Genomic DNA, 12772 nt, shown 5'->3' on the forward strand with positions numbered 1-12772 from the left:
TAGAAGGAAACTTCTAAAGCTATAAGTGATGACCGCATGACACTATCTTGATTTTCATTTACCAAGTAATTATTAGGGGAAATCTTAGCTGTGTGGGTAGGTATAGGTGGAAGATCTATGGGATCCAGCATGTGGAGACTCCATTTATTCGAACTGGGGACCAAATCCTTATCCAACAACCAGTGCATTATGGATGGTAGCACGTGTTCTAATACAGTGTGCTATGGGCAGTTTGTCACACTCTGGGCTAGCACAATGTGCTACCAAAAAAATGTTTACTGCTTCTTTCTACAGGAGCACCGTGATCACTGGAAATTGGGCTTACCTAGAATTTTCAGTGTATGGCAATATTCATGCTTATATATGCACAGAGTTTGCCCCTCACATGTTCTCTTCAGACCATTTTTCTTTTGACAGCGGTGCATATTTTATAGCATTAGATGCATGTATCTGCAAGTGCATCTGAATATCCCATCCCATACACTGCTGGTTGCACAAAGGTCCATGGCTGCTTGCATCCTTTGTCCAAAACAAAATGACAGGTGTCTGGCTGCAAATAATGTTGAAACCTGTGGCCCTTTGGAAATATTCTGCGTTTCATAGCTGGTGGATTGTGGAATCCAGGGGGGTGTTGATTGAGATGAATAAAGCAGTTCAGTCCTTTTAGAGGTATTGCTTCAGGTTCTCTGAAGACTCAGGAAAGTGATGCTTCTTCAGTTTATACTTGGTTTACATTTTTGAGGCTGTTTCCACAACCACCGGGGCTAGAAACTTTAGTTTTTAACTAAACGAAAGCTGAGATTTGTGGAGCTGAAGCATGTGGCAAGAGGAGAATTCGCTGGTAAATTTAATGGGCATGGAAAATGTCTCTTCTCTTGAGGGGAAGCTTCTATTAATCAAGTGACCTTTCCTCACTATGGAAAACTAAGGGCTTTTTCCCAAATGGCCTGTCATAATTTTTGTTAATGGCTTGCACTCAGTGCAATTTTTATATATTTATTTGCTGTTTTGTTCACTTTCAGGCTTTGAAAATGGCTCTTATATTAAATAGTGATGCACTTAATGCTATTTGCTTTAATCTGTTCATAAATGAATTTGTCCATGAAATCTTTGCAAGACTAACCAAAGCAATAATTGAATTTAATAAGCAGAAATGTGAGAAGTGTCTGTGTGGGGGGGGGGGCGGGCGGGGAGGGAATGTGTTGACTGCTATTAAAAACTGGTAGCAGCATTTGGGAGGAACTATGTAACTTGTTCCCAACTGTGCCTATGTCCTCTGCAAGACATAAGCATCTAGTATTGTGTCCACCTTGGATTTTAACACTATTCTCCCCACTTTCCGTTTGTAGGGTTGGTCGACGGCCAGTGCTACTCTTCTCGGTTATATTCATTCTGATATTTGGACTGACTGTGGCTCTCTCGGTAAATGTGACAATGTTCAGCACGCTCAGATTTTTTGAAGGGTTTTGCCTGGCTGGAATAATCCTCTCCCTGTATGCACTGCGTGAGTATTACCTTCATCATTTAGCCAAAAACATGTTTTGCTTAAATACACAGTCTGCTATGTGTTATACTTCCTGCAGTATGTCTTTCAAGAGACTTGTACAAAAAACAGTTGAATCCCAGAGTTCTTTTGTGTCTACTGCATTGGTTTTGTTCCTGGAAATTCCTCCTCCCCCGCCCCAATTCCCATTTTTTTCTTGCGTTGCTGGAGAATCAGCCTATGCAGAAAACGTGTTCATGAGTTTGCAAATGGAAGAAAGGATTAAACAATGTTTATTCTTTTGAATTTCTTTAACCTGGGAGTTGCCTCCTGTGTCCTGGCAACGTTCACGGCATAACAGATGTCAACATGATTTCACAACAACTCTTTTCAGCGATTTGAAAAATCCTTGTCTCTTTGTATGTATGGTGGCACGTGATTTTTACTGAGATGTCTTTGATATTAGTAGCTGGGGTTATTCCTCTATATAGTCATTTAGAGAATTGCGAAAGAGAGGGAAAATTGGTGAAGTCTCATGCTCTTTCTTTGAGTCACATTGTTCTCTGAACTGCTTTGCTTTGTTTGCTGAGAGAAACTGGACGGAAATCTTGTGAGAAACTAATGCTTGCTCACTGTCGTGTAAGGAGAGAGGACTGCTGGTTGATATGGTACACCTAAATGATGTCTATACTGCACTTAGACAGCCTCATGCCAGCTGACTCAGGCTTGCAGGCCTCAGGGTCAGGGGCTGTTTAAATGTGGTGCAGACATTTGGGCTCAGGCAGCGGTCCGGGTTTCTGGGAACCTCTCAGGATCCTAGATCCTGAGCTCCAGCCCAAGCCCCAACATCTGCACTGAATTATAGAATATCAGGGTTGGAAGGGACCTCAGGAGGTCATTTAGTCCAACCCCCTGCTGAAAGCAGGACCAATCTAAATCATCCCAGCCAGGGCTTTGTCACTGGAATCAAACAACCCCTTAACCCAAGCCTTGTGAGTTCGAGTCAGCTGGCATGGGAAAGCAGCAGGTTTTTAAGTGCAATGTAGATCTACCCTTACTAGCCAAAATTTTCAAAAGCCTCCGGTTCTCCCCCCCCCCCCCCCACCCCCAAGGTTTTGGCTCAGCACTATATGAAAATCAAGCTCCTTTAAGGCATCTCAAGTCAGGGACACAAAAGACTAGTCACTTCTAAAATTGGCTGCTATTTTTATTAATCAGAGAGTTAAAAACAGTTATTAAGTGTGACTTCCAGCTAAATTAATAAACATTCTTCAATGTCCAACTCATAGTTTAGGCAGGGGAAAGAGAAATGGCATAAAAGATAAATCCCTAAATCTGATATTTTCACAGGCCTCTGCCTCTTTCTCTCTCAACCTCTCTGCATTATACTGGAATATAGATAAAGATATTCCCTTCCCAGGAGCCACGCAAAACTGTTTTGGTTGGCAGCTGTGTCTGGAGTACTGCCGTAAATACAGTGGAATGACCATGTACAGTAGCATGACCATAATTAGCAGCTAGTATCTTATCGAGAAGAAAGTATGGCATTTTATTCTTTTATTTCTGGCACTGAAAAAAAATTTATCAAAATATATCCTGGAACCTTCAGTACAGTTCTTCATAAAGTTTTATTTATTTCCTATTGTAAAGTAGATTAATATTCAGTCCATCAATCTCAGGATTTAGCACAACATCCTTAACCTGCACATACATAAGATCCTTCATAGTGCTGGGTTGTTCTGTTTTTGTTTTTTTGTCTTTAGGTTACATTGAGAGGAGATAGGGTGATTAATATATACAAGATTTTGTTCAGTGCGCCATAATAAATTCTATGGTACCTCGGATACATTTTCTTCTCCTGCCTTTGCTCATATAATTCAAATCCGGCCCCAGCTTTCAGTGTTACTAAGTAGAAGTAAACCGTACAGGTGTTTACAGCCTGCAAAGGTGGTTAGCCTGCCACAAAGATGTGTTTTAGCTTCCTAGTTATGATTGGACTTAGTGCCCACCTAAGGGAAATTATAAATGACCATCTCAGATGCTTTGGGAATGGAAATAGTATTAAAGTGTTGCTTGAAAACATAGGACTGCTAAGTTTTAGTTTCCTTGCAAGGCATTTGGAATGGCAGAGTTAGAACAGCTAATGATTTCTTTCCTTTCGAACACCCCTAATACACTAAGGCAGCGGTTCTCAAACTGTGGGTCGGGACCCCAAAGTGGGTCGTGACTCTGTTTTAATGGGGTCACCAGGGCTGGCGTTAGACTTGCTGGGGCCCGGGGCTGAAGCCGAAGTCAGAGCCCCACCGCCCAGGGCTGAAGCCAAAACCCGAGGGCTTCAGCCCTGGGTGGCGGGGCTCAGGTTACAGCCCCCCTGCTCAGGGCTGAAGCCCTCAAGCTTTGGCTTTGGGTGGTGGGGCTCAGACTTTGGGTTTGGCCCTCCTGCCCAGGGTCATGTAGTAATTTTTGTTGTCAGAAGGGGGTCACAATGCAATGAAGGTTGAGAACCCCTGCACTAAGGGTAGGTCTACATGGGAACTACACCTGAGCTAGTGCAGGCATGTTTACTCGAGCTGGAATTACACCTTCCCTAAGTGCATTAGGGTGTTGGGGAGGAAAGAACCTAGCAATGTAGCCATGGCCGTGTAGTGGGCTAGCTACCCAGAATACATACTTTGCGTCTTGGATGAGTACATACTGGGGTGGCTAGCCTGCGCTGCTGCGGCTACACGTCTATTTTTAGCGCACTAGTCCAATCAGAGGTAGCACAGGTATCTCTGCTTGAGCTGAAAATCACACCTTCCAACCCCAAACTGAGCATTGGAGAACTCACATTCTTTCAAAGACAATGGTGAGATTGAATTGTGTGAGAGAAGAGAGGTATCAAATCCTCAGAAGGGTTTAAAGACACAGATGCTCTCAGAAGAGGTCAGATGATTCAGAAAGAGATTGAGGCGGAGACTGTTGGGAAGCAGTCTTATCCCGCAGAAGTTGTGGGAGCGGGGCTCTGAGTTGAGAGGTCTACCTTAGGTAAGATAGATGTGTATAGGCTGTTCATTGTTTTAACAATCCTTTTCTCTTGCTATGCTGTGTTCCTATGTTAAGATTAAACAGTACTTTGTTTTTAAAAAAAGGCAGTTCTGGGTCACTGTATGAACCACTGGTCACAGATCCCAAAGGGAAGAACTGAAGGTAGCTGAACCTAGTCAGACCTGTTGGGGGTAAATGCAGTTGATACACAGGGCACTGTAACCCAGCACTCTGCCTCAGAGTGGGAGAATTGCAGAATTCTGCCTCAGAGAATTTGAAGGCTCGAGGCCTGACACCAGAGAGACGGGGGCAGTCAGACACACCAGAAGAGGGGACAGAGGTGTGCAGCTAACCCTGAAACATGATACACACGCAGCAGCCAGAGGCACGCTCTCTCCCACTGCTATCCTGAATTGGTTTGCTTGCGGCCTCCCCCGGGTTATTAGTCATACTGAACAAAGTGCACTCAGCAAACATGACAATTGCTGAGCATGAGCATGTGATGAGGAAGACATTGATCATTTTTTTGGTTCTGACACAAAGGTAATTCCCATCCTTAGCTCGCTTAGTCTTGTAGGGCCATTGCTCTGAGAGTTGTTGTGATTGACTTCTGCGTGGCACCACCGATTGCTTACTTTAGCTTTATATTTAAATAGACAGGAAAACACTACTAAGGCCCAGATCCTGCCAATGACTCTGCATAAATAGCAATTTGTGACACATTTTGCTCCATTAACTTCATTGGAATTCCATGCAAATGCAGGGGTCCTATAGTGTAGAGTGCAAAATGGAGACCAATGGCACTTGGCATAGGATTTTCTTATCGCTAAAATGCGATGACACTTGTCATATTCATTAAGAAGGCACAGTCCTCCACGCTAAAAATCTTGAAGGGGAAAGTATCTTTCTGGGTGAGTAGAACTGGCGTACTAACATCCGTGCATGTTCTTCTCTTTTATCGTTTCAAATGATTTTGTGCTATTGCAAAGAAACTGATGTTATTGCAATGCATCCCTCTCAGTGTACCAGAATGAAGAACAGAGCTGGAGCATTGCCTCCTAAGGCATAGCACAAAGCAAAGGGAACAGGAAACTAAAAATGATAGGGAAAGAGACCGCCTGCAGTGCAACTAAGATTTTTTTTTCTCCCCTACTTTCCTGATTTTGAAGTTTTCTATAATGTGAAGCAGTGTGGTGATAAAGGAAAATGGCGATGATGTGAACTGAGGTCTCTCAGTGGGTGAAAAGGTTATTTTCTGCCAAATGCTGCGGACAGCTTTAACATGCCATCATTCTAATGACCTTACCTGAGCCTAGATAGCATGAGCAGTGGCACAGATTTGCACACAATCATAGAATGCTCAGTAATTTCATGGGTGACTGAGCTGCAGACTGCTTTGAGAAATTAGAAAGCATAAACTTGAATGAACAGGTACATAGGCTCTGAAAATAGGTTTGTTATAAGGGAGGAGATGTATTTCCATGTCACTGCAAGGGGGTTGGTGCCCCTGAGCCTCGGTGCACAATAAAAGGAAGTAGGGCCACATTGTTCTAGTCTCTTTAAATTTCCGTGGAGATACCTGCTGTGGAATTTCTAGCTCATTCTTCAAAAGACAATTCAGATTGTCCAGTAATCTTTTCAATTGTGATGTCTCTTGTATAATTAATAAGCTTTATGGCTTTGTTTTCTTAACCTTTTAATCCTTTAAAATGGACAGACTTTAAGTTGGCAAAAGTTTAGCATGGGTCCTATTGACTCACCAAGAAGGGAGGCTGCCTTTTGATGATTTTTTTTTTCTGGAAGACTTGTAACCTGTAGTCGAAGGCTAGAGTTTTAGCTGAAGAAAGGCGCAAGACCTGTACAGAGCAAATCCAGCTACTAGGCTGTGGGTTTTCAGGGCCAGATTTGCAAAAGAACGATGCTACCAATTAGGCAACAAAATAAATGGTCAGATTTTCAGCATGGTAACTGCTGAGCTTTTTTCAAAAATGTAGCTATATGTGTGGGAATGTGAGCTCCTGGGTTCTGAGCACTTTTGGTAATCTGACCTTGAATGGGTACGACCACTCCAGCGTCTAGTCAAACCCTCAGTACACCATTATCTTCCCCCAACCCTTCAATAACAAAACGAACAAATATAGCCGAAACGAGTTACGTTAAGTGTTGGAGAGAGAGAAATTGTTCAGTGCAGTCCAAATCTGAACGACTGCATGACTAAAGCTATGAAATGAATCTTTCAAGAGGGGGAGGGGAACATTCAACCAGCTTCCTGACAGACTGAAATGAGGTTTGACTTTGTGATGCCTTGATAAGGTTCTGTTCTGGTGACAAGATCAAGGTTTTAAAATTAACAACTTCTTGTTTATATAATCACTGTCTACCCTAACTAATTATATTCAGCTTTGGTGCAGCAAGAGTGATCACAGACAGATCCTTTGAGAGAGGTTTTCACCGGATCTCACTTCAGTGTATCGAACAGTGCAGTATTGAATATTGCTCAAAGAACAAATTCAAATTTCTGAAATATCTGATCGAGGTGCAGGTTTCTATACATGGTATATTGGTAAGTTTACTGCTACTTAATTTTTTAATTGCTGCTGTATAAGAAACATTAAGTAAAATAATATAAATTAGGGAGCCCCCAAACTGCTCAACCTAGGTCTGTGTTGACAACCTTTCAGTAACCCCCTGTGGATTGTGCTTAACCTGCAGAAAATGAAGCAGGATGCAGCCCACGAAACTACAGGTCCCAGCATGCAATATTTCATTAAAAAAAAATCTCCCTTGCTCCACATTCTCTTTCTCAGCAAAACCAAATCTTGACCTCTGACCTTATCAGGTCACCTCAATCTCTTTATTCCTGCTCCCCATTATTTTGTGTTGGTTTTTTTTCTTCTTCAGGGCATATACTCTCCCTTCAGGGCATTTGCTGACTGCTCCATTTTAATCCTTACATCTTCTGCACTTTAGCATTATAGTTGCTCCAGAATGCATTGCTCCCTTCTGACACTTGTCAACCTTCTCTCCTCCCGGAAGTAGCATTTGAAGATGACAATATCCCAGCTGTGACCCTGAGATTACGTTGAGTAAAGGTTGGAAGTTTGTCAGGAGAGGAGAGGAAGTATTTAACTTTTTGGGAGGTGAGAAAAAGTTTGAATAATTCAAAAATTGGAACTGGGTTTTATTTAATCTGAATCAATTTACTCATCCCAGTTACTGGAATATTTCAGGTATCGGCTGTACGGCTAAGAGAAATCCATAGAGTCAATCCCACATGAGATGTAAAATCTAAACTTTTATTTAATGTATTTTGAGCATAATTGGAAATGCAGCCCAACCATAGTGCTGTGGATAAATACTCTTGTGGATGACCGTGTTATCCAATATAATGGGTCAGATGAGAAAAAATCAATCCCACAATTTTCCTTGCTCAGAATACAGCCTGCAGTCTCCATGTGAAGTATCCTCTTCTAATTGTTCCAAAAGAGCTTCAACAGCTTTGGTATTCTTGGTGTGAGAAGTCTGGTCTATCTCACAAACACATTATATTTCCGGGACAACAGTTGTGGTTTTCAGGGCTATTTTTATCAAGACACTCAAATAGGAAAATAAGAAACTCCTCTTAACTTAAATACTGAGGAAACTTATTCTCATTTACACTAGGGTCCTTTTATTAGAGCTGGTTGAGAAATAGTTTGTGTTCCCATGAAAAATCTTCAAAAAAACTAACAAGTTCTCCTTTTTGTTGAAATTTTTTGCTGACATTTTTTTTACATTTTGTCCAAAAAAACCCCTCTGAAAACTGAAATTTTAGTTGAAACCCTATGAGACACTGGCTTCCTCACCAGCCTGGACAATTATCAGCCACACCAAATAAGTCTTTAGCTCTTGGTTTTGGGCTCCATTTATTGTCCAAATGACCACGTACTCACGCAAGGAAAACAAAGCTTCCATTTCGGGGCTTTCTACCCAGTCACCATGTTGCCCAGTCCTGACCACTAAAGTCTTCCTTCCTTAGGGACTGCTGCAGGTCACTGTCCTTTCCTGCAGCTTCTCTCCACGCTCCCCCCCATCTGAGCCACTTGCTGACTTTTGTAATCATTTAGTCCCTGTGACATTCCACAGGGTACAATCTGTACCGTTGAACAGCTGTGTCCCCTCAGTTCTTAACCTGGGATGCCATTTACACTGCTTTGCTGTAAGAGCAGCCACTCCTGGCCTGTTCACACTAGCATGTAAATTCACTCCCAGCTGAATGATATGAGTGCTTCTAGTCAGCCATTCCTGAATTATATTGCAGAGCAACACCAGCAAATTCCCAGTCCCAGATTTGTCCCCAGAAATGTGCATTTTGTACTGCCCAGTTCTTTCCTTCTGGACAATACACTCTCGTAGAAAGTCCATTATTTCATTAATAGAAAATGACAAATCCTGTTATCTCAAATGGAAGTTTCCAAACACACACTGTCTTAGATAAAACAATAAAATAAGTTTATTAACTACAGACAGATAGATTAGATAGATTTTAAGTGATGAGGCATAAAAGTCAGAATTGGTTACAAAGGAAAAAGGTAAAATGCAAATACTCAACTTAATAAGCTAAGTGAACTTGAAGCAAAGAGGTGTTTTTTTTTAACCCCTTGCTCATAGCAGTCAGGCTGGCTCTTTCATCCCTGACCACTCCCCCAGTTCAGTGGTACTTTTTTTGTCTTTCAAATGGTGTTTGATGCTATGAGTGGAGAGAAGTGATTTGGGGCCTCTGTTCCTCATTTTTATACCTTTTCCTACTCTTTTATACCTTTTCCAGCCAGTCTGTTCCATTACCAAAATGTAAATTTCTTCTTCATGCCAGAGAATAGCCACTTAAAACTGGTGATAGTCTGTTTGATTATGCTGACATCTGACTGAGATGCTGACTAGTTATTTGTCTCTGAGGAACTGGTTTGGGCTGCTTCCCCAGATTTGGAAGATGCCGTAGTAACATCATAGAGTAGAATCTTATACCTTTACATACACAGTTGCCACACACATTTTACCAGTACAATAAAGATCAGCAAATGATGAGTTCAAATGATACCCGACAAGGCATACTTTGTATAAAGTTTATCATAGTTGTGTAACAGTGGTAAACATAGGGTACAGATTGTCCCTTCCCAGTTGGTTCTGATGATTCACCAAGGCTGGCTGGCTGGCCAGCCCAATGCCTCTGGCCCAGAAGGGTATGTCTACACAGCCCACAGAAATGAGCGTCCCCACTCAGGTTGATAGGCTCAGATTAAAAAGGCTCACACTACCACTCTAAAAATATCTGCATAAAACCAGGTGGGCTTCAAAGCCTGAACTCCAGCCCAAGCTGCAAATTGAAAACACTGTCTATACAGCTATTTTGAAGGAACTAGCATGAGTCCAACTAGCCTGAGACTATCCACCAGGTGTGGGCGGCTTGCTCCTGTTGGCTGTGTAGACATACCCTAAAGTAGTGATTCTCAACCGGAGGTCCGCGAGCCCTTTCAGGGAGGCTGCAGAGCCCCATGGCTGAAACCTGATTCCCCCAGGAGAGGCATGGGGCTGAAGTCAGCAGGCCTCCCTCTCCCCCAGGCCAGGAGCAGTGGATGGATGAAGCTGGGAACCCCAGAGCCATGCTCCCTTCCCCCCAAAGCTGTGAGTACCACTGGGAGCCCCCCACGCCGCATACACAGCCCTTAACTACCCTCTGAGCTACCTTCCTGCCCACACACACAGCCCCTAGCTACCCTTTCCTTGCACCCTGAGCGGTTTGAACTGAGTCCCACTTCGAGTTATATTTTTGGTTGTGTCCCCCCACAGCCCAGACAGGCTGGGTGGCCTCATGAGTGAGTCAGAGGATGGAGGCGGTGCTCCCTCCCTGGACACTGCTGTGTGGAGTTGGCTCCAGCCCTGCCAGCCCTCCCTCTCTCCCCCCAGATAGAAGTAAAACTATGCCTATGCCCAAGGGTTCCCCCACGGCCCAGAGCCCCATGCTCTCCCTCCCCGTGCCGGACCCTGGCATTTTTATAGCATGTTGAGGGGGCCTCAGCAAGAAAAAGTTTGAGAACCTATACCCTAAAGGGGCAAGCCACCCTGTTACAAGCCCTCATACCCCCCCTCCCCCGTCTTTGTTGAAAACAAACATTTGCTGTGGACATTTTTTTTTTTTTAATGAAAGGCATTTTTGTTGGGGGAGGAAGCGGGAGGGAATACAAATGAAAAATCCAGCCCAGCTCTACCTTTTAGATCACTCTGACAGTGTAAAGAGGTGTTAAAGTGGGTGTAAATGTAAGTTTTGAAACGTTTCCATCTTGACACTGCTTTACCCTGCTAGATTAGTATAGAGAGGCCCTTGGTGTAAATGAAAATCATGCCCTGGATTTCGGATTGACAGTGAGAAAATAACTTTGATTCTTTCACGTGAACTTGTATTTTTTTCTGTCCTTGCCTTTTGTGGCAGAAACTAAGGAGCATTTTTTTGTTCTGTAAATCTGAAAACTTCACAACTGCTCTTCTTTTGGCACTACGGTCTCCCTCCTGTGTTGATTCCAAAGGGGTGATCAGTGGGGAAACCAGTGAAAGATACTTTTAATTTTGAATGCTCTTTGCACATACATGAGATGTCCTAACCTCCTTAACTTCAGTGTACCTGGTCTAACCATGCCAGGATGCTTCTCCCGTTCTAAACTCTGACTTTGTTCTCCAAGGTTATTTTCCCTTCTGCATTGCAATAAACAAGTACAGCTTTTAATATCATATATACATAAAGATTGCTGTCTGGCTGTATGTTTAATGCAACATATAAACTAATATTGGAAAAGTTTAGCAACATTAAGGCTGAGAAATCATGGGAAGGAATTGAGAGATCTGAGCTGAGATTTAAAATGACAGATGAGAAAAGTGAAGGGAGAGAGTAATGGAGCTATTATTGGTACTTTAATAATTGTATGTTCTAAAGATAACCCTACTGTTTGCCTCAGGGACCAGAACACACATATCAGTGTTTGAAGATAGCCATTGCTGAGTTTCTATCCCCAAAACACAATTTCAAAGCAAAATAATGCAGTAGTCCTGGGAGGGTAGGTAGCTTTTTTTTTTTTTTTTTTAAAAGAAGCATTTGATTTAAAAGGAAATTGTATCAATTCTGTATTGAACATCCTGTCAGTCCTCAAACCTAGGAGTTTGTGAGTGAGCGAATAGAAACTGTATTGCAGCAGGGAACACTATATCATCTGAGTGTTACCTCCAACGAGGGTTCCCTATAATTGATGTAACAGTTTTATGTGGATACAGGGGAACTTCTGAAGGGTCACAGTGCTTCTAGCAGCAACAGGGCTACCAGCTTGTCCAAGCGTGTGTTCTGTTCCTTCCTGATGATGATTACGTTCCCAAATTGGTTGGTAGCACTGCGGGGGAGAGAGTGTCTTTCTAACAGAATGTTTGTTTGCTGCCAGCAACCATAAACTCCATGTTAGCCTCGTTCCCAAGGATCCAACTCTCCATACTTCCTGAACCACTGGGAATTAACAGCTCTCTAATCTTTGCTGCACAAACGATGGCATTTGTCCATTCTGCCATGCTAAGTTATTGCATTTACAGAGAACAGTTACCTCAATCTTTGTGGTCACAAAAGTCTTTGTCCTTCAGTTATCACGGACTTACAGTTAGCATTGTACATTCAGGATTTTCCTGTCTGCAGTGTAAATGATTCAGAGATGGAGGTGTGAAAGGCTCCCTGTGCTCTCGATAGGTTTCAGTATCTTTCCCAAGTGAGGATCTGCTGTACTGGAGTGTTCCTTGCCAAAGCCATTTGTGTTCAGCCTCTTCTGATAGAGTTTAACGTGTAAAGAGCTGTGGGACCTTGGATGAGAAAACGCACTGGAGTGCAGAGCATTATCAACATCATGTATCACTATTAAAAATCTAAACTTGGGGACCAATGCACTCAAACACAGAAAATGGATAACTGAAATACCTGGATAACATATATGGCAAAAGGTTAAACTAATCCCCTGAGGAAAGGGTGACAGAAAAGAGAGGATTGTCTTCAACATAAAACACAAAGTAATTATGTATCTGTTGAACTGATGGTGATTAAACACATTGACCAGGTGGTTTTTGTAGAAAATCCTTTAAGATTTGTCCTATATAAAGTTACCGGGAAGAGGAAGATGGAGTGGAACTCTTGGGGAGCTCGCATTGGTACTGAGTAAAGGCCTCTATCCTGCACAGAAAACCATGTAGGCAGGCAGCTGC

General features: G+C 42.7%; 1 protein-coding gene across 2 annotated transcripts in view; it reads left to right on the forward strand.

Annotated features, from left to right (window-relative positions):
• Positions 1-12772, forward strand: part of SLC22A23 (solute carrier family 22 member 23) — a 161805-nt gene that overhangs the window by 32318 nt on the left and 116715 nt on the right. For both annotated transcript variants that reach the window (XM_074944930.1, XM_074944931.1), the window contains exon 3: positions 1350-1504. In XM_074944930.1, coding sequence (XP_074801031.1) covers positions 1350-1504 — 155 coding nt within the window. The remainder of the gene's footprint in view (positions 1-1349; positions 1505-12772) is intronic.

This window comes from Natator depressus, chromosome 2 (assembly GCF_965152275.1).
Source record: "Natator depressus isolate rNatDep1 chromosome 2, rNatDep2.hap1, whole genome shotgun sequence".
NCBI classification, from domain to species: Eukaryota; Metazoa; Chordata; order Testudines; family Cheloniidae; genus Natator; species Natator depressus.